The 23,056-nt window shown below is 38.0% G+C and overlaps 1 protein-coding gene across 2 annotated transcripts; it reads right to left on the bottom strand.

The window, feature by feature from the left end:
* Positions 1-829: 829 nt before the first annotated feature.
* On the bottom strand, positions 830-18,200 carry LOC135090077 (arf-GAP with dual PH domain-containing protein 1-like). Of its 2 annotated transcripts, XM_063986378.1 has the most exons (8): positions 18,005-18,200; positions 14,959-15,070; positions 13,955-14,068; positions 12,852-13,035; positions 11,890-12,123; positions 9,373-9,507; positions 8,587-8,809; positions 830-4,205 (listed from the first exon to the last, which is right to left on the bottom strand). In XM_063986378.1, the coding sequence occupies exons 1-8, from the start codon at positions 18,084-18,086 to the stop codon at positions 4,141-4,143; spliced, it is 1,149 nt and encodes a 382-aa protein (XP_063842448.1). In that variant the 5' UTR covers positions 18,087-18,200; the 3' UTR covers positions 830-4,140. The 2 variants fall into 2 exon arrangements, with proteins under 2 accessions (XP_063842448.1, XP_063842447.1); XM_063986377.1 differs by lacking the exon at positions 830-4,205 and having other exon boundaries at positions 8,440-8,809.
* Positions 18,201-23,056: the final 4,856 nt, after the last annotated feature.

Here is a 23,056-nt window from a genome sequence, read left to right as displayed (position 1 = left end):
TTGATGGTGTAAAATCTGTATCAAACTATGCCTAGAATCATGAAGACATCCTTGTAAACCTACAATAACGTCTACTGCAGCCTGAATTAGTCAAAACAAGGAAATGTTTGAGAATACAGCCACTGTTTTCTTTCTTGCTACTTAGATAAAAATGAAGATAATTACAATTTCTCCCCTATTAGTAAACCTTATGGAATATGCAACAATTATACATTTGAGCATTGCTATCAACAATGTAGTAGTAGTATAAGCTTATTTGTAATTATTTGAGGTTATAACAGTACAACACTAACTCTCTCTCTCATACACACAAGCATACACACACACACATACACACAATGCAGACACACTCAGACACACACACACACATGTCATCTCCGTCTTCTCCTAATGTTCTCTGCTTACTCTCATCGCATCTTCTAATTGAAAGACTGTAATATCGTGAAAACATAATACGACAATGTTCCCTCACACTCTCCATATTTGTCAATAAATCAATCCCTCACTACAGTCACGATGTACTGGAGGCATTCATAAATAACAATGTACTGGAGGCATTCATAAATAACAATGTACTGGAGGCATTCATAAATAACAGGTTCACAGTCCCATAGTTCAGTAATGGGTGGATGTTCCTTACTGACACATGAATAGATGAGGAAAGGTTTTGTTATTGAAGATTGACATAAAACATTACAAAATTTTCTGAGTGTTTTTTTTTCTTTATCTTTTTAAAGTTTTCACAATATCTGTTTGAAGTCTTTTTTTAAAGAGAGTTTATGACACTTTTTTGAGTTTATGAGAAAGCTTTATTTTGGAAATCTTTTCATGTTTTTTCTTTTTTTTTTTGAGAGCTTGAGGATGATTTTTTAAGAAGTTAAGATAGTTTTTTATTTTTTAAGAAGTTAAGATAGTTTTTGAGTTGATTGTTTTTTAAAAAAGTTAACGTATTTTTTTATTTATTTATTTATTTATTTATTTATTATTATTATTATTTTTTTTTTTGAGGAGCAAGTTTTTAAAAACATGTTGGTTTGGGAGATTTTTTAAATTCCATTTTTGAGAAACTTTCAGTGATTGTTTTTAACAGAAGTGTCTGAGATGGTTTACAGGAATGTTTGGGAAAAGGCAGGGCTGACATGTGGTGTGGTAATTTATATGCCTTTATAATATATGTCTCAGAAAGTATGACTAACACCAAGAGGTTTGATAAAATACAGTTATTATTATTATTATTATTAATACGTATACCCTCCATGGCTAATGTATGGACTTGGCTTATTTTGATTGTGAATGTGACTGTGTATGTGCTGAGTGTGTGTGTGTGTTTGTGTTTGTGTGTGTGTGTGTGTGTGTGTGTGTGTGTGTGTGTGTGTGTGTGTGTGTGTGTGTGTGTGTGTTTCATGTGTATACTCATGAACGTTTTACATTTAGAAATAAGGCCTCAAATCTGAATGACTCATCTGATGTACCATTTAAAAATTATGCCATGAACTCTGAATTGAGACTCAACACCAGGTACTGACTCAAAATGATATCAAGAAAGGAGAATAAATAAATATGTCTTTCTGATGGATAAGAAAAGCATGTACCAAGTAGAAAAATATAAGATGTTTGAGATTTGACCGAAAACACTTGAATAGAGACGAATACACATTTAAGTTTCTACGATCAAAAATACTTAGGTGGAAATTATGAAAAGTTGAGTTACTGATTGAAAATATATAGATGAAATTAATACAAGTTTCTCCAATTAAGGTACTAAAGTGGAAATTATGAAAAGTACTCCAATTAAAGTACTAAAGTGGAAATTATGAAAAGTAATGTTACTGATTGAAAATGCTTAGATGGAAATTGATACAAGTTTCTTTACGTGGAAATTTCAAAAAGTTAAGTTACTGACTGAAAATACTTAAGATGGAAATGGATATAAGTTAAGTTTCTCCAATTAAAAAATACCAGAGGAAATTATGAAAAGTTACGTTACTCAGATTGAGAGAACAAACATTTGGTGGAGAATGATACCAGTTGACCTTTTAAAGAGACACACACAGAGGGAGGAGAGGGCTTGACACTCAGACATGCAGAATCTGATTTGACGTATTGACTTTACAAGGAATGGTGGAGGTTTTGTGAAATACAATGCTATGTGTGTTGGTTCCTGACCTCTTAAAGTGACACACACAAAGAGAGATGAAGGACTGTTACCCATGAGTGCAGAATCCAATCAGACTGACTTTTCCAGGAAGAGAGGAGGGTTTGGGGAATACAGTGCTACATGTCAGTCAACTTTTTCACCCTTTTACAATATTTTCTAACAATATTTTCCATAGTCAACAACATTTTTTTAGACACTTACATTTGTACTACAGTCTTTTAAGTAGTTCTGTAGCCTGGAAGAGACAAGGTTAATCTCTGCAGTAAACCTCCCATTCTCTCTCTTTTTGTGTGTGTCCATCTGAAGAATTCTTTTAAACACTACTCTAAATGAAAATAAGGAATAACCAGAGCACTGAAAGTGTTAAAGAGACACATACGATTCTCTATACACAGAATTTTGACTCAGGTATATCAAATCTAATCTGACATTTTGATTTTTTGTTTTAGAAAAGGACAGTTAAAGTTGCAATTTCAGAATGCTTGATTTATGATTTTTTCTTTTTTTCTTGAAGTTGTGAATAAAATAACTTGGTCCTTTTGCTTTAATTTATGAGCACAAGAAGTGGTGACAAGGATGTGGTAGCAGGGTGTGGTATGTGTGTGGCAGGGTGTGCTGTGTGAGTGGTAGGGTGAGGAATGGACTGTGGTAGTGTGGAGTGATGAGGAATGTGGTGTGGCATATATTAAGAGTGTGGTGTGGAGTGTGGCAGTGTGGTAGGGTAAGGGATTTACTGTGGTAGGGTATGGTATGAAGTGCAGCAGAGTGTGGTGTAGAGTGATGAGGGATGCAATGTGGAATATGGTAACCCTGTGGAGTGAATTGTTGCAGTGTGTGATGTGGCTGGGAGTGGCTTAAATATTGGCTTTATAATTAGAAACCAGTGTTGTGAGTGTAAATATTCATGTGTGGCCTTGGGAACACCCCACAATCCGAAGAAATGAATCTATAACTGCAGAAGTATAATGGATTCTCAGTCTGTCAGTCTCTCTTTACGGCATCAGATCCTAATAAATTTGTCCTTGATGCTCTATAGAAAACGTAACATAATTTAGTGGTTATACCAATTAGTGTTTAAGTATAACTAATTCTCATTATGTTTAGTTCCTCTTCGAGGCATCAAACACTTACAAATTGGTACAGTATTTGATTCTCTATGGAAAACCCAAACCTAGATACACATTTTTATACTGTGATCCTTTAAATGAGAACACAAAATTACTAATGACATTGTATAGTTTCTGATGCCTTGCAGGTAACCTAACACAAATACTGATACATTCATATTGTCTTTGATCCTTTATGGAGGAGCAAACACAAAAATACTTTAAAAATAAAGTTTTTAATACTTTAAATAAAAAAAATAAATAAATAACTGCAAACACTAATAAACCCGTAGTCTCTGATGCTTTGCAGAAAACGTAGCACCAAATACTAACACATATGTATTGTCTTTGGTTCTTTATCAAGAAGTGAGAGAAAAAAAAAAAAAAATTGCATAGTTTTGATCCTTTAAATAAAAAAATAACTGCAAATACTAACAAATCCAGTCTCTGATGCTTTCAACCTGACATCAAATACAGACAAATTCACACAATCCTTGATACCTTAGAGAAAACCTGACAAATTTGGAGAACAATTATAAGCCCAACCAGTCACAAATCCACCACATCGAACTGCAGAATCGGCAGAGAGACAGTGACCGCACCACACTAGCCAGCTGAGTAACGGGTTGAGCAGCACGAAGGAGTATTTGGAGAACGTTAAGCTTGAGGGAAAAATGTGCGTACATGGTCGACTTATTGGGGTGAGAAGGAGTCTAATATTAACCTCTTGACAGTATTAGATTGCACTTGGATTGACTACTACAACTATCTAGCTACTACAACACTACAGTGGTATACATACACATCTGACAGAAAATAGAGATATAGCATAGTATCATCTGAAGCACGAGTGATCGCGGTGGAATGAATCCGCTCTTAACCTAAGCTGAAGATGTCTAAGCTGAACTTGCCTGGTTTTTTCCGAACCAAGTTGACCGCCACTGAAAACAAGAGTGGTAAATATTAATGAAAGGGGAAAAGAGGTGCTGGAAAACTGACTGTCACTGAAAACAATAAAAGGGGAAAATATATGCTGAAAAGTTTACCATTAATGAAAACGAGTGGTAAACATTAATGAAAGAGGAAAACAGAGGTTGGAAAACTGACTGCCACTGGAAACATGAGTGTTAAACATTAATGAAAAGGGGTAAGATATATGCTGAAAAGCTTACCACCAATGAAAACAAGAGTGGTAAACATTAATGAAAGGGGAAAACAGAAGCTGGAAAATTGACCACTGGGAACAAGAGAGGTATATGTGTGTGTGTGTGTGTGTGTGTGTGTGTGTATTTAAGAAATACTTGTGATGTATTTCAAGATGCGGTATGTCAGTTCTGTAAAAACACTGATTCTTTAGCTAAGGAAATACTCAAAATGTACTGATGGTGTAATGAAAGATGTGATATTTGTGTAATGTGTAGGCGAGGAAATACTCCAGATATACTAGTGTTGTGATTACAGGTGTGATGTGCTTACCTTTCATCTTGTTAGTGCAATGAAGGTAATATCATCAAACACGGAAATCTCAGGAGACACTAAAGTAAATGTGTTGCACTTTGGCTGAGAAGTGAGTTATTGAAAGATGCTGTAGTAGTAAGTGTGATGGGTGAAAATGACTAGAAATTTGTAAACTCTGAGTGTATGACTGCTTGACCCATCCATAACTGAGCACCTTAACACAAATATTTCCTCAAAAGTAAGAAAGATGAATGGTTGGTTAGTGTGAGTGATAATAAAAAAAAAAAAAGATAAATAAGTGATAAAAAAAACTAAATGAATGTACAAGAAAATTCATTACACTTTACAATTTTTTACTAAAAGATTAGTGTTTTTGTTACAATCCATGCAGTAATATTGAGAACAACTAACCCCTGCATGCAAGTATACATCAGCATCAGACACAGGACACATGCTAAACAAACTTCAATGCATCACATCAACATTCAACACTGTGCACCACCAATACTTAAGTACCTATAGGGCAGAATGTATTCACTGGTGTACAATTGCTGTGGACCATTTAGCATTATACAATATGTGCTTTTACCAGAAGCAAGGTTTAGTACACTTACAACACTCAGCTCATGTTCAGAAACACTTTGCTCTCTCACCACAAGTATTTTCAAAGGCTACAGAGATGATAAACCAGGTTTTCAAGTGTTTCTCCTGTTAGTAATATATAAATCTTGTTAATCTGTCACTAGAATCATAAAAATACCCTTAAAAACCTGTGTAACTTAAATTAGAGCCTTTTGAATGTAGTAGAGGTGCAGCGCAGAAGTGTTTCAGAACCTGGTCCTCAGTGTCACACCCTCTGGGCACAGTAATAAGCAGGTAATGAGAATATAGGTTAAAGAAAATATAGACTAAGGAAAGGGAAAAATAAAGTGGAGATAATTTCCATTCTTCCCTTATTTCCTTTAATGTGATTTCTTGGCAGTGTTTCTTGCATTGCATATACTGTACTAGTGAGAGAGAGAGAGAGAGAGAGAGAGAGAGAGAGAGAGAGAGAGAGAGAGAGAGAGAGAGAGAGAGAGAGAGAGAGAGAGAGAGAGAGAGAGAGAGAGAGAGAGAGAGAGAGAGAGAGAGAGAGAGAAACGCTTCCAGCCTGTACTGTATTATTGTATTTAACTCAGATCTTTTGTTTCCCTTCACTAAGGAAAAAGAAGAATAAAGTGGAGATAATTTTCATTCTTCTCTTATTTCTCTTTACATGATTTCTTGGTAGTGTTTCTTGTATTGCTCAAACTGTACACCTGACCTTTGCTAAAACATTACTGAAGATAAATATATAATGACAAAAACAATAAGTTGCAATGCATATTATCACTATGAGATTCTTATTTACTGTTGCATAAACAAGTTGAGAGGTATACAAAATACTTCTATGGCATTGCATCTTTGGCTGATAAGACCCAACATAACATATCATCATGCTTCTTTCCCTACACATGTTTTCCTAGTTTCATGCAGGGCTCATGTTTCACAAAGGTCTTCTTTATATAAATTCTCCTCCTCCTCTTACTCCTCTGCATCATCATCATTTCATTTAATGTTTTTATTTTCTTTCACAATCTTCCTCCTCTTTCTTTTCCTCCTCATCATCCTTTCACATGATTTTCCCCATCACATCTTCCTCCTTCTCTTCTTCATCATCATAATTTCACTTAATGCCCTTATTTTTCCTTACACATCTTCCTTCTCCTCATCACCATCACCATCTTTTAGTTTAACATCCTGACTTTCCCTTGCACATCTTACACTGAGAGATGGATTTCTTTTATGTCACCCTTCAGCAGAACAGGAGACAAGGCAAGTATATCTCCTGCACTAGTCAAAGATGCAGCCACCAGTCCACACACCTCACACTCCCACACTGTCTCCACTCTGCCCTCATGGAAGAATCTCCCTGTGATTTACTTTTAGGTATCACAACTGAGTATTTTCTGCTTGCTTCTCACTGGCTCTTGTAGTTTTTTTTTTGTATTTAGGTTCTGTAAATCTCTCTCTCTACCTAAATATTTCATTGTATAGCAGTCTCCATATCTCAATGAAAATCTCTTAAATTGATAATTCTTTTGGCTTTCTCTTAAGAGATTGACATTCAGTGGGCCTTTTTTCTTCCTTTTGTTGCCCTAGGTCAGTGTCCCTCTTACATAAAAAAAAGCTATGAGTGAAATTTGAAAGGATGAGTATTAAAAATTTTCAGTAAATAATTAGTATGGACTGTTTTAATAATCTCTTTCCTTTCCTTCTTTTTCTTTTTAGTTTCTCAGTTGGTATTTTGGTGAGGTGAAATACCTAAACACACACACACACACACACACACACACACACACACACACACACACACACACACACACACACACACACACACGCGCACACACACACACACACACACACACACACACACACACACGCGCACACACACACACACACACACACACACACACACACATCATGCATTAACTCAAAATGCATCCCTCATGTCTTATCACAAAATTACTCTATTTGTGTTGTGTTGTTTTGATATTTACTCATCCAAGCATTTGTCATACAACCAAAATACATCTTGAGTACTGTATACTTCACCCTCTCCACCACCACTACCACCCCACATTCCCCCAAAATAAGTAAAATAAAAATAAAAATAATAATAAATAAATAACAAAATAAATAAATAAATAATAAAAAAAGACACAAATTTGCCAAATACAATAAATGAGATTGCAACAAGAAAAGAATGCAAACTACATGTAAGACATTCCTCAGGTACTATACAGGTTAGTATGGCATGCACCCACACTACACAGGTGAGGGTTATTGTGGGACAGGGAGAGAGGGAGGGGGGAGGAGTAATAAGAAGCAGGAGAGGCATATACTTGAGGGCACTGTGAAAGTATAGTTAAAAAAAAAAAATAGTAAAATAAATAAATAAATAGTTAATCAGAAATCAAATAATTTACTGTGTTCACTTTACCATATTTAGCACTTAACTTTTATCTCCTCTGACTTACTGACAGTCTTACAAAACTTGACTAAGTAACTGACTATGAGCAAACCAGAAAGGCTAAGAATGCAAACACTAAACAAAGTACAAGTGCAGCAGGTCACTTCAATACTGACTCCAGACAGTGCAGGGGTTCTCAACCTTTTTTTTTTATCTTGTTTTCTCCTTGATGTGTTTCAGTATTGGTTACATGCACCTTACTCAGAATGCAACACAATGCATTCAGAACATAATATACACATCCAGGAATTCACCAGTTAAATAACTCTTTTAGGACTGGCACCTCAGTGGATCTTTTTTTCTAATAGTTTTGTTGCCTTTGGTCAGTGCTCCTCCTACATTAAAAAATATATATATAAAATAAAATAGAATAAATAAATAAATAATGAATAATAAATAAGAAGAAAAGTGACCATGAATTTATCAATGTGTGGTGACAAAAAAATCTGCTTGTACATCTATCAATATATATAAGATCTATTATTTAATGTGCATATGAATTCATCAGTACTGTGTGTATAATAGATCTGTCATGCACCCCACAAACTTCCTCTCACTTACCCAAGATTGAGAACCCCTGATCTGGCAACACACACCTTCACAGCCCTAGTATGCAGCCCTCCACTTCATACAAGCATTACACACTAACACACCATCAGTAATGGGTACAAGGTGGAAGGGCAGGGTTGAGGACAGGGAAAGTTAGGGATGAACAGATGGACAGGCATGCAGAGAGGCAGCCTAGTGGAAGCTAAACAAAGAGTGTCGTGAGGCTCGTGAGGACTTTCTCTTTGCTTCAATCTCCGCCTTACTCTGATTGTCCTGTGGCCGCAAGGGTCGCTCCAGCACGGTGTTGATTGCCTTCATCCACTGTGCTCTCTCCTCGCATGTTGGCGCTGACATGACAAATGTCCGATCGGGAGTGACCAGGGAGAAGGCACAGTCATGGTCCTTGCAGCCTCTTGGCACACCCTCCTTCACACTGTAGTTGTCATCCTTGTGCCCCAGGAATATCTCCCCTCGCGGGTACGGGTCCTGGAAGAGAGACAGGGTGGAAAATTGAGATTAGATATAAACATAAGGTGGTGTGTGGTGATTAGTTCAGTTCCTTCCTTGTATGTCAATAGGTAAGTACATGAAACAAACTGATGATAAAGGTGTGATGGTTTGGTTAGTGTAATGAAATGCCTTGCTCTCTCACCACAAATCTTCTTAAAGGCCACAGAGATGATTAGTTCAGTTTCTTCTCAGTACATCACCAGCTAAATTCAAGCAGGTCAATAGAGCACAAAAGTGGGGAAAATATGTAACTTCTGGGTGATGAAATACTCTTTGTTGTTAATTTTCCTTAACTAAAAGTTTGTTCCAGATTTGATGGCTACACATTTGGCAGAATTTATTTTTTAGACTGCTGAATTTGAAAGATGTAGAGCCTTACTGTACCTACACCGAGATTATTGTGGTACATTAACTTGCGGTCTTTGATCTTGTTAGTTTCCCTTTGTTTAAAGTTTGTCCCAGATTTGATGGTTTCACATTTAGTGGGATTTGTTTTTAGACTACTGTATTTGCAAGATGTGGAGCCTTACTGTACTCACCATTGGATTCTCATGGTACATTAACTTGCGGTCGTCCAGAGTGAACCACCTCTTTCGGTATGCATCCCTCTCGCTGGGCCCTGTCTTGGAAAGCCAGCCCTCCATTGCGAAGTCATTGGTTAAGTAAGGAACCACCTGCAAGATTTTTTTTTATGTAGGAGGGACACTGGCCAGGGGCAACAAAAATTCAATAAAAAAAAAAGCCCACTGAAATGCCAGTCTCATAAAAGGGTCAAAGCAGTAGTCAAAAAATGATGGATAAGTGTCTTTAAACCTCCCTCTTGAAAGAATTCAAGTCATTGGAAGGTGGAAATATAGAAGCAGGCAGGGAGTTCCAGAGTTTACCAGAGAAAGGGATGAATGGTTGAGAATACTGGTTAACTCTTGTTTGAGAAGTGGACAGAATAGGGGTGAGAGAAAGAAGAAAGTCTTGTGCAGTGTGGCCGCAGGAGGAGGGGAGGCATGCAGTTAGCAAGATCAGAAGAGCAGTTAGTATGAAAATAGCGGTAGAAGACAGCTAGAGATGAAGCATTGCGGCAGTGAGATAGAGGCTGAAGACAGTCAGTTAGAGGAGAGGAGTTGATGAGACGAAAAGCTTTTGATTCCACCCTGTCTAGAAGAGCAGTATGAGTGGAACCCCCCCCCCCAGACATGTGAAGCATACTTCATACATGGATGGATAAGGCCCTTGTACAGAGTTAGCAGCTGGGGGGAAGAGAAAAACTGGCGGAGACGTCTCAGAACACCTAACTTCATAGAAGCTGTGTTAGCTAGAGATGAGATGTGAAGTTTCCAGTTCAGATTATAAGTAAAGGACAGACCGAGAATGTTCAGTGTAGAAGAGGGGGACAGTTGTCTGGAAGGTTGTGTTGAGTTGATAGATGGAGGAATTGACTTTTTGAAGCATTGAACAATACCAAGTTTGCCCTGCCCCAATCAGAAATTTTAGAAAGATCAGAAGTCAAGCGTTCTGTGGCTTCCCTACGTGAAATGTTTATCTCCTGAAGGGTTGGATGTCTATGTGGAAAAGTGCAGGGTGGTATCATCAGTGTAGGAGTGGATAGGACAAGAAGTTTGGTTTAGAAGATCATTAATGAATAATAAGAAAAGAGTGGGTGACAGGATAGAACCCTGAGGAACACCACTGTTAATAGATTTAGGAGAAGAACAGTGACCGTCTACCACAGCAGCAATAGAACGATCAGAAAGGAAACTTGAGATGAAGTTACAGAGAGAAGGATAGAAGCCGTCGGAGGGTAGTTTGGAAATCAAAGCTTTGTGCCAGACTCTATCAAAAGCTTTTGATATGTCCAAGGCAACAGCAAAAGTTTCACCAAAATCTCTAAAAGACGATGACCACGACTCAGTAAGGAAAGCCAGATCACCAGTAGGACGGCCTTGACGGAACCCATACTGGCGATCAGATAGAAGGTTGTGAAGTGATAGATGTTTAAGAATCTTCCTGCTGAGGATAGATTAAAAAACTTTAAATAGGCAGGAAATTAAAGCAATAGGGCGGTAGTTTGAGGGATTAGAACGGCTGAATGTAGGCAAACTTCAAGCAAGAAGGAAAGGTAGATGTTAACAGACAGACCTAAAAGAGTTTGACTGGGCAAGGTGCAAGCATGGAGGCACAGTTTTGGAGAACAATAGGAGGGACCCCATCAGGTCCATAAGCCTTCCGAGGGTTTAGGCCAGCAAGGGCATGGAAAACATCATTGCGAAGAATTTTAATAGGTAGCATGAAGTAGTCAGAGGGTGGAGGAGAGGGAGGAACAAGCCCTGAATCGTCCAAGGTAGAGTTTTTAGCAAAGGTTTGAGCAAAGAGTTCAGCTTTAGAAATAGATGTGATAGCAGTGGTGCCATCTGGTTGAAATAAAGGAGGGAAGGAAGAAGCAAAGTTATCGGAGATATTTTTGGCTAGATGCCAGAAGTCACGAGGGGAGTTAGATCTTGAAAGGTTTTGACACTTTCTGTTAATGAATGAGTTTTTGGCTAGTTGGAGTACAGACTTAGCATGGTTCTGGGCAGAAATATTAAGTGCATGAGATTCTGGTGATGGAAGGCTTAAGTACCTTTTGTGGGCCACCTCTCTATCATGTATAGCACGAGAACAAGCTGTGTTAAATCAAAGTTTGGAAGGTTTAGGTCGAGAAAAAGAGTGAGGAATGTATGCCTCCATGCCAGACAGTATCACCTCTGTTATGCGTTCACCACACAAAGACGGGTCTCTTTGTATATTTTGATCTTCCACTCATTCCCTCTCTTTTCTGGTTCTACAAAACATTACCTAGCAAAAAGTCCTTATCACTTATCCCATCCAAACATTTCATCCATCTCATCCTTGTATATTTCAAACCCCTTATTATCCTTACTCTTCTCTGTTTAATACTCAATCATTGTACTGAACAGATTTATTCATTACTTCACCATCTGTAAATAAATAAATAAATAAAATAATGAAAACCAAATCAAACCTAACCAAACCCAACAAACTCCACCACCACCACCACTCACCTCCTCCGGCGTAGCACTCGGGTAGGCCACAAGGAGACGGTTCAGCTTGATGTTGCGGATGGCCATGTACCAGTGGATGATGGTCTCCCCCTGGGCGTGGTAAACATAGATGTGCCGAGTGGAGCCGTCACACATGTAGGAGAGTTGCATGCCATTGTTCTGCTTCATCTTGGGCGGCGCCAGGCATATGCTGAGCTCAGACAGGGTGATGGTCACTTTGGGTTCCTTCGAGTTCTGGTGCAGGGTGAAATTGGGGATGGTGTTAGTGATGATGTGATAGTGATAGTGGTGGTGATGGTAATAGTGACAGTAACAGTGATGAAAGTGGGTAATAACAACAACAATTTAAAGTAATAATAACTATAATAAAATCTATAGTATTAAAACCAACAGTAATGGTGATAGTAACAACAATAACATTAACAGTAGTAGTAGTAGTAGTAGTAGTAACAATAACAGTTACGAGAAGAAGAGGAAGATGGAGAAATAATAACAACAATAGATTTATGAGACCAAACACTAACAATAATAACAGCAATATCAACAATTTTAATGTTTCAACACGACAACATAATAGCAACACAACAGGAACCTAAAAACCTAAAAAACATAGAAAACACAACCATTCAGTATCAGAACATGAAACATTTCAAGCCTCACTCAATCCTTAAAAAAAAAAAAAAAAAAAAAAAAAAAAAAAAAAAAAAAAAAAAAAAAATATATATATATATATATATATATATATATATATATATATATAATTACAAACAAAACAAATGCACAGAAAGGGAAAAAAATAAAAAATAAATAAAATCAATAGATAGATATATAGATAAAATAAAGAAAACAATGAAATAATAAAAAAAACACTGAGGAAAAATTCTAATAAATTCAGATAAACAAATAGATAAATAAATAAATCATAGGAAGAAAGAAGACAGAAGAAGAAAAATACAACTTACCTCCTTATTGTAATACTTTAAAGAATTCTCCGACACTGAAAACTTCCTCTCATAATACTTGTTTTCATCTCGTGCCTTCTTCATCAGCCGTCCCTCAATCTCATTGGTGATGTATGTCTGTTTGTCCACGTGTATGAACTCCTGCCGCTCATACTTGGCCCTCACCCACTGCTCCTGTAGCACACTGCCCCCCCCACACCAAGGATAGGTTAGGTTGTTGTTATTGTTGTAATTTTGTTTTTATTTTATTTCCTGTTATGCATGTTTGTCAATGTATTTATATAAATTCCTATCATACTTGGCTCTCATGTTATCCATTTTATTTTCCCTAATGTTAAACAAAATTATTAGAGTTAGATTGTCATTATTTTGTTTTGTTTTCCCGTAAGTTAAACGATGATGATACAGTTAGGTCGTCATTGTTATTATCATTATTTTATTCATGTTATTTTCCCTCGTTTTAAGTAAACAGATGATAAAGATGTGGTCTGGTTAGCTGCATTGCTCTCTCATCAGAACTGTTTTCAAAGGCCACAGGGATGATCAGTCTGGTTCTCAAGGATGCCTTTTTGTGTATGTATGATACAAAATTCTTACCAAACTATAACTGGAGAAAACAAACTTGAAAAATCTAATTACTTAGTCTGTTCAACTATCAATAAAATCATGAAAACAAGTACAAAAACAAACTTGAAAATCACAACAACTTCTACAGAAGCATGTTAAACAATCATTAAAATCATGAAAATAATTATAAAAACAAACTTCAAAATTCTACTAACTTCTATAGGAGACTGTCAAACTATCATTAAAATCATGAAGACACTCTTGAAAAAACAAAAAACACTAAAGTTTAATAACCAACCATTAAAAAAAAAAAAAAAAAAAAAAAAAAAAAAAAAAAAAAACACCTTTGAAAACATCCTCTGAAAACACCCTTGAAAGTCCCAATAACTTCCACCACACCCTGTTAAATGCAGATGAAATAAGACACTGGTTTGGGGATGCATTTCTTGGTAATATACAAAACAAAAAGGCTGTGCAGGCTATCAGCAGGAGCACACTAAAACAACAGTGCAGCATTACAAAGGGCAAATACTTACGGAGGGTCGCCTGGTTTGGGCACTCTGTAGCAGGGAGGGACATGCTGCTCATATTTCTGTTTGGCTTTCTCATTCCCCATCTCCTCCATACCCTGCACCTGCTCATCATCCCACCTGTAGAGAGAGAGTGGTCAAGTGATGGCTGTGTGTGTGTGTGTGTGTGTGTGTGTGTGTGTGTGTGTGTGTGTGTGTGTGTGTGTGTGTGTGTGTGTGTGTGTGTGTGTGTGTGTGTGTATTTATCTACCAAATTGTAATGTAAAGAAAAGAGCCATGCTTGTTGTCCTGTCTTCGTATCTACTTTTATGCAACTTTTTCTTGAATTCACCTAAATATCTTGCCTGAATCACTTTTTCCTGCATCCCATTTTAATTGTCTATACTTCTATGGTGTGTGTGTGTGTGTGTGTGTGGAAAGGTGACAAAGCACAAGCACTACTTTAATCTGTTATACCACATCATTCCACCTGCAGGGAGAGAGACCAGGACAGGTGCTCAAGTGATGGCTGAGTGTGTATTTACCTCATTGCGTATTTGTGTATTTGCATTTTACAGGGTCCATGCAAAGCTCATTTTATCCTGTCTCTATATCTATATTTGCTGAGTTTCTCTTTAAATACCTGTACACTGTCTGCCTCTATATCTGTATTTGGCCAGTTTCTCTTTAAATGTCTGTACACTGTCTGACATAACCACATCTTTGCTTAAGTCACTCCAGATGTTTATAGTTTGATGTGGGAAGCTGTGTTTCTTGATCCCACCAGAACATGTTATTCATGTCACTTATGTTTCCTCCTGTATGTCTCTTTCCTTCCTCCATTTATTGCACCAAATCTTGCCTGTCTACCTTTTCTATATGGTTGACTTGTGTGTGTGTGTGTGTGTGTGTGTGTGTGTGCAGTATCATGGGGAAAGAATACAGATGAAGCACATTCACTACAGTAATTTATCGAGGCAGATCACCACACCTGTCAATATAAACATGTGATACAAATACTCAGTACTCACTTGTCCAGCTTGAGATGCTTCACCTTGGACACGTGGGTTCCCAGCTTCCTGTGCCAGGTCGCACATGTGGTGCAGATGAACACACCAAGGTTGTAAGATGCCCATTCTGGGTCTGAAATGAGGAGCACTATGATAGCAACCTTAGCCTCTTAATTTCCAGACAGTGACTTTATCATTTCTTTGCAAAACATGAAGCTTTTTCAAATTGTGATCTATACAAAGAAAGGATCAAAAGTGAAATTAATGGACTGAATAAATGTAAACCTAACCTAAACTGACCCTACCTAGCCCTCAGATGCAAATGCTAATGTTATTTCAATATTATCTGAAATGTGTAACCATTGTTTAGTGTAAGGAGTGTGGCTGTGTATGCTGTGTCAATCTCATGTCGCTTCTGAAATACTCACGAGTGTTTGTATTAGAAAATTGGTACATGACACTTTGTTGATTGTTTTATTTATCTATTTTTTTTTCATCAAGGTATACAATTTTTCAGGCTAAAGTGTAACTTTTGCCTCATGCCCTGTTTTGAAGACATACCTAAACCTATAAAAAAATGTTTAAACCTATGTATAAAATAAGATATAACAACATTATAAATACATATGTACATTAAAAAACACATGACAGTTAATCTTTGTACACAAGACTGTCCCTTTAAACAAGCAGCAGACAAAGAGAGAGAGAGAGAGAGAGAGAGAGAGAGAGAGAGAGAGAGAGAGAGAGAGAGAGAGAGAGAGAGAGAGAGAGAGAGAGAGAGAGAGAGAGAGAGAGAGAGAGAGAGAGAGAGAGAGAGAGAGAGAGAGAGAGAGTGTGTGTGTGTGTGTGTGTGTGTGTGTGTGTGTGTGTGTGTGTGTGTGTGTGTGTGTGTGTGTGTGTGTGTGTGTGTGTGTGTGTGTGTGTGTGTGTGTGTGTGTGTGTGTGTGTGTGTGTGTGTGTATTCACCTAGTTGTGGTTTATGGGAGGGGAGTAATCTCATAGTATCCTGTATCTATATCTATCTAGTTTGGTCTTAAAAGCACTGACAGTTTTGCCATTTATATCTTCACTGAGTTCATTCCATTTGTTCACACTTCTGTGGGGGAAACTATACTTCTTAATGTCTCTTCTACAGTTAATTTTCTTCAACTTCTTATTATGTTCCTTTGTACTCTGTGTATCTAAATTTATAAAACCTTCTTTGTCTACATTTTCCATACCATTTATTATTCTATAATGTTTATTAAATTTCCTCTCTCTCTCTCTCTCTCTCCTATTTTCAAGGGTAGGAATTTCCAACATTCTTAATCTCTCTTCACAGGTCGATTTACTCAACTCCGTAACCATCTTAGTGACTGCTCTTTGTACTCTTTCTAATTTTATAATATTCCTCTTTGTATGAGGAGACCACACCACTGCCAGAAGTATTTATTTATTCTTTTTTCTTGTGGCCTTGGCTACAGTCATCATATGACTCAATACATAAATAAGTAAATAAACAAATAAACAACAAAATCTAACCTAATGTAACATACCTACTTTATGCAACTACCAACCTACACCAAGCCAAATCTAACCAAACCTAACCAAATCTAACAAAACCAAACCATACCGAACCAAACCTAACCAAGGCTGACAGCACCACATGACCAGTTTCTGTGTGGATGAATCTCATTAATTGAAAACCTAATTCAATTACATCAAAATCTATCCGAAAACTTCTCGTGCAAAATGACGATCGAATTCATTAAAAATTGAATTAGTCACATCAGAATCAGGCCCATATTCAGAAATGCTTTCTTGTCTCACAACGATTACTTTCAAAGGCCACAGAGATGATTAGCTGGGTTCTTGAGAGTGTTTCTCCTGTTTGTAATGTAGAAATTTTGTTAATCTGTCACTAGAACTATAAAATCACCCTTAAAAACATGCAATTTCAACCAAAGGCTTCTGAGTTGTGGCACAGAAGTGTTTCAAAACAGGGTCCTGCATCAGAAAACAAAAGCTACATTGAAATTAGCAAGACACAGCTTACTGAAAAAATACAAATTAAGTGCTACATTCATTGCAAACAGATATATTAATGCTAGACTAGACACAAGGCACTCTGTAGGGCCACCACAGACTGCAGCACTCCCTGGACAACCACACAGCACTACACGGCACTCTTATCATGGGTACATGATGTTAGAAGGCACTGCAGAATCCACTGGCACTCCCTGGCACTTGTGGCTTTCTTTACAGTGTCCCCAGCATTACTCCAAAAGGACAGTGCCACTTGTAATACACTTAAGTAATAGTTCCATTCCCAGTACACACGGTTGGTGCTCACAGTGACCATTTCCCAGTAAGCTCACAATAATGTAGTAATGGTGGCATTTTCAGCTCATTCACAGGTCAAAATCTCCCAGTAATAGTGCCACTCTACACACTCCCAGTAACAGCACCCCTCCATACACTCCCAGTAACTCTCCATCCAGTGCAGGGCCAGTAACAGTGCCACTCATGTCAATTCCCAGTCCAGTCAAGAAGCAGTAAGCATCATTCCTAGTCCACTCCCAGTACACTCCCAGTTACAGTGCCATTCCTAGTACACTCCCATTGTCATTCCAGATGCAGCAGCAGTGTCATTCCCAGTCAACTAGTAAAAACACCATTCTCAGTCCAGTCCAAGTAATGGTACCATTCCCAGTCCACTCCCAGTCTGGTAATGGTGCCAACTCCAGTACCAACACTGGTCCAGGGGCACTCCCAGTTCAGTAACAGGGTCATTCCCAGTCCAGTCCGGTCCAGTAACATTGCCACTCCTAGTTCAGCATACCCAAGCCCACTCCCAATCGTCCCTGAGTCAAGGGCCACTCCCAGTCCAGACCCAGTAACAGTGCCACTCCCACTCCAGCAACAGTGCCACTTTTAATCCAGTACATATTCAGATTCAGTAACAGTGCCACTCCCAGTCCAGTACCAGTGCCATTCCCAGTGGACCCCAGGCACCAGTGGCGGGTCAGTCTAAGCCTTCCCTGAGTCACGGGCCACTCCCAGTCCTGGGCGGCCACTCCTCACTTACTGGGACAGCCACAGTCGGCACACAGGCTGTTGCCCACCAATTTGACCAGCTCTATTATTCTGCGAGAGTTCCTATCTCCCATGGCGGCAGCAGGGGCGTCGCGGGGCTCACTAGGGCTCACTGGCACACTGACATATTTACAGACGATGCAGGAGACTTCGCCGTCCCTGCCTGGCACTCACCCCGCCCTCCCTCACCACCCTCACCTCTATTTCTCCTCATTTCTACCTTTCTAGTTCACTTCCACCGCATCTTAGCCTCTAATCTAACCCATATGACATCTATCTTACTCTCTCCACCTCTAAAATTACTGGTTTAAGTGTTTTAATGTTTTTTTTTAATGTAATTGCTAGGTTATCTGTCATTTCCATGTGTATCTGGTACTGTTCTCCACTCATACTCTGATTTAATATCTTCTGCATTGAAAATCTTTGTTTTTTTGTGGTACTACGACTGTATTCTGCATTTATTAACCCATAATCCGGGTTTTGGGCATATGGGTCATGTATAGGGAAAGGAAAATAGGATTGTTTGAGTCACTAACTAGCACCTTAACCATGACGTCACGGGAGCTAAGGTGATGTCATGGCCCTCAGTGACGTCATGGAAGGAGTTGCCAAGTGTGTAGATAGATGTTATGGCAGAAAGAGGAAGAGGAAGAGGAAGAGATAGGAAGGGGTGGGTAGTTTTGAGTCTCGCAAGGCATGTGAGACTGGAAATAATTAGCTAGGTGATAAAATATGTTCTAGATAGATGATTATATGAGAGCAATCAATGAGCAACTATGAACTTCGGTTAGTATTGCTCTGAGAAATTCTATGTTACACCTTTTTTTTTTTCTTTTCTCGGAACAGGAAGGAGAGAGGAGCATGGTAAATATCGTTTTTTTTATTCTCCTATCTTACTTCCGTTTCCTAAGCACAGGTGTGTTTTAAAGCTCTCTTTCTATCAATTTGTGAATTCCCTGATAATGGCGAATTTTCGTATTGATTTTAATGTTTATTTCCACTAATCATCCGGAGTTTTAGATGTTTCCTTTTTGATGTCTAACTCTTTTGTGGTTGTTGAAGTCGTTTTTTTCCACATTACTTCAGATTATGAACATTAAAGAAAAATATGTTGCTATCGAATTCCTTACATATATTAATTTCAACATTTTATTATATATTCATGAGCAATCAGCAATATTCAGAGGCTTTTTTTTTTTTTTAAATTCAGGTGTGGGAAAAAATCCCTTTCCGTAAACACATGAGTAAACCATAATGCCATCAGCATTACTTTGTGAAGTATTCCTAACAAAATGTATTGCATTGTATGACAGAAAAAACTGTTAATTAACGGGTCTTGTGATGATGAAAAGGGAAAAAAAAAAAAATGGTGAGAAATAACTTGAAGACATTAAAAGAAAAAAAAAATGCTTCCGGTTTATATGAATCACTGCGTTTCGATGAAGAGGAGAGGCGTGGGCACAGCGGAGAGAGAGAGAGAGAGAGAGAGAGAGAGAGAGAGAGAGAGAGAGAGAGGAGAGAGAGAGAGAGAGACTACCTGCCCAACACTCATCCCATACGTTTGAGTCTTATCTCTATCTTTTAACGTGTTTTAGTGCAAGTCATTAAGGTTTTCAAGAGTTATCATGATTCTAGTGATAGTTTAACAGATTCCAGCAGAAATTATGACGGTTTTCAAGTGTGTTCGTGATGCTTGCGATAATTGTGGAAGTTCATAGTAGAAGTCATCAAGGTTATCTGCTATTTCGTTTTCTTTCGTTCACTTCCTATTCTTCCTTCGTCCTCTTCTTCCTTCTCACGTCATTCCGTACACCTGCAGTCTTAATCTATATTCCCCTTCCTTCCTCATTGTCCTTATCTTCTTGTTTATTTTCTTATTTATTCGTTATCATTCTTTTTTCTCACTTCTCATTCTCTTCTATCGGTAATTTTCTCTTGAACATTGACCTTCATATTCCAAACTTAATAGTGCTAACATCCTTTCCCCCCCTCTCTCTCTCTCTCTCTCTCACTCTCTCTCTCTCTCTCTCTCTCTCTCTCTCTCTCTCTCTCTCTCTCTCTCTCTCTCTCATCTTGACACCAGCTATGTACTGCTGGTACATAGGAAGATATTCTGAAACATTTCTGTCCGCATCTCCACTACTTAAAAAAAAAAACCTCTAGTTGAAGCTATACGGGCTTTTAAGTTTGTTTTTATAGTTTTAGTGATAGATTCATTAGATTTCTACATTATTAAGAAAAATAATAGTCTTGTGAACCTGGTTAATAATTCTCTATGGTCTTTGAAAACAATCGTAGTAGTAGTCTTGAAAACCTGGTTAATAATTCTCTATGAGCTTTGAAAAATAGTCGTAGTAAAGTTTCACCGGTTTTTAAGGGTATTTTTATTGTTCTAGTGACAGATTAGCAAAATTTATACATTATTAAGAGAAAAAACAGTCTTGAGAATGCGGTTATTCATCTCTGTGGCCTTTGAAAATAGTCATGATGAGAGAGCAAGGCTTACAGAACACTGGCCTCTCTTCCTCTCCTTGCGGTTGCTCTGTCGGGAATGTCCAGTTTGTCATTTTCTTTCCCCTCTAAGGATGGGCTAAACCGAGGCAAGCATTCGTGGGAAGTGAGCAGCACAGGATGTTACAGGTGACGCATACATTACTGCTGCTATCAGAACCACTGGTCACCCAAATGAGATAATGAGAGATCCCTCCTCTCTCTCTCTCTTTCTCTCCCTCTCTCTCTCTCTCTCTCTCTCTCTCTCTCTCTCTCTCTCTCTCTCTCTGTTAGTATCGTATCATTCTTTTTGTATTCTTTTTCTTTTTCTTGTGTGATTTTTTGTTTTATTGCTTATCGTTGTTGTTGTTGTTGTTTTTGTTGTTGTTGTTGTTGTTTTATATATTATTATTATTATTATTATTATCCACCGTCTCTCTCTCTCTCTCTCTCTCTCTCTCTCTCTCTCTCTCTCTCTCTCTCTCTCTCTCTCTCTCTCTCTCTCTCTCGACATAGCAGAATTACAGTTTTTTCTTTATATGAAACGTCCTTGTGTGAGAGCATGAAAGACGCTCTCAATCTCTCTGCCTTCCCACTCTCCCTCCTCTCTGAAGCTCCTTGTGTCTATCTGCCTGTCTGTCTGCATGCCTGTCTGTCTGTCTGTCCGTCTGTCTCGGTGCGAAGAAATGCAGGAAGAGACTAACTGAGAGAGAGAGAGAGAGAGAGAGAGAGAGAGAGAGAGAGAGAGAGAGAGAGAGAGAGAGAGAGAGAGAGACGTGTGAGGACATGGGAGTCATCAGCTTAGTCCTAAAGCCGCTGGTAGGATATACAGTGACTTCCCGTTGCTGTGTGTGTGTGTGTGTGTGTGTGTGTGTGTGTGTGTGTGTGTGTTGCGGTGGTCTCAGCACGTGATGGGGCGACGCATTTCTCGTTATTCATCGTCTTAATTCAGTTACACGTAACATGCTCTGGTGTACGTTATTTGGGTCCTAGCAATAACAATAACAAGAATAAGAAGTTATGTTGGGGTTTTCAGGGTTATTTTCATGATTCCAGGGATAGTTTTGACAGGGTGTAGTCAACGTAATGGAATTTTTTTTGGGGGGTTTTCAAAGGAGTTTCAAGATTCTAGGGATAGTATAACATGATCTGGCGGAAGTTATTTCGATTTTCATAGGTGTTTTCATGATTTCAGGGATAATTTAACAGGGTCTAGTCAATACCGTGGAAATTTTTTTTTGTCTTTTTCAGGGGTGTTTTCACGATTTCAGCGATATTTTAGCATGCTCTATTTGAAGCTATTTGGGTTTTGAAGGTGTTTTCATTATTCCAGTGGTAGAAACATGAAAACTCTCTTGAAAGCTTAAATAACTTCCACTAGAGCACTGGAGTTATGAAATCAGCCTTGAAAGCTCCAATAACTTCAAATAATAATTTAGCAAATTGCAGTGGATGTTGTTGAGGTTTTAAAAAGATGTTTTCATGACTCCAGTGAAAGTCCAGCAGGCTCTAATGAAGTTTTGGCGAATGCTTTCATGATTCTAGGTAGTGATAGATTGACGAGAATTCTGCGTTATGAATGGGAGAACATCTGTAAGAATGTCACAAATCATCTCTGTACAAACATCCTCGAAGAAACAACAACAGCAGCAGCAGCACCAACAACAACAAAAACAACAACAACAACGACAACAACAACAACAACAGCAACTTCTACCTATTGGTTAAAGTAATGAAAAAAAAAGAAAGAAAAAATGCGGTCTACGTATATATTACTAATTTTCCTTTGCTTCCACACCAGTTGAAGGAAATATGCAGTGACGTATCATTTCAGCCCAGATTACAGTAACTTCCACTGCTAAAAATAATCGGCCGGCAAGGTTTGATAATGCACACTAACAATAAAATTATCCACAAACTTTATTTTCCTTCCACGGCAAGAAAGTACAGTCGCCCATACTTGCGCACACACAAACGTTTGGCGAACTTCCCCTCAAACGACAAACAGACAGTGGTGAAATAATGAAATCTTCTTTGCATCATCAAATTAAGAATACAGTAGCTCCTATATGGGCAGGAAAAAGGACAAGAGACAGTACTGGGAAACATTTTTAACTTAAGAATGTCGTTTAAAGACCACAGAGATGACCTGTCAGATTTAAAACCCTCTTGAAAACCTTAACAACTTCCATAACAAACGCTCTGGTTTCTCAGCACAACTGTTTTTAAAGGATATGTAGGTGAATAGTCGATTTATCATGTTTTTTTTCTCATTAATGCAGAATCCTTGTTAAACTGTTATTATCACTTTGAAAATCACAGTAACTAACAGAGACTTCAAGTATCACTAGTATCCTGAAAACTGTCCTCAAAACCTCCAAAAAACTATGAAACTGTCCCTAGAATCATGAATGAATTAAAATATACTTGAAAACCCTCTTAATACTTAACTTCCTGTTACAGTTTATAGATTGACAAATATAATGAGTAAATGTAATGCGTAATGTAATGCATAATGTAATGCATAATGTGCGCGCGCGTGTGTGTGTGTGTA

The sequence above is a fragment of the Scylla paramamosain genome, chromosome 34 (genome assembly GCF_035594125.1).
Source record: "Scylla paramamosain isolate STU-SP2022 chromosome 34, ASM3559412v1, whole genome shotgun sequence".
Taxonomy (NCBI): Eukaryota; Metazoa; Arthropoda; class Malacostraca; order Decapoda; family Portunidae; genus Scylla; species Scylla paramamosain.
Note: the sequence above shows the minus strand (reverse complement) of the source record. Positions and strands in the feature narration are given on the sequence as shown.

Bases quoted from the DNA above. Each gene is read 5' to 3' on its own strand.
- LOC135090077 (XM_063986377.1), bottom strand. From the start codon at position 18,086: ATGGGAGATAGGAACTCTCGCAGAATAATAGAGCTGGTCAAATTGGTG. The intron at 14,069-14,958 runs GTGAGTACTGAG...CTCTCTCTACAG, and splicing joins AAGCATCTCAAGCTGGACAA to GTGGGATGATGAGCAGGTGC. The intron at 8,810-9,372 runs GTGAGTACAGTA...TCTCTCTTCCAG, and splicing joins TGTACCATGAGAATCCAATG to GACCCGTACCCGCGAGGGGA.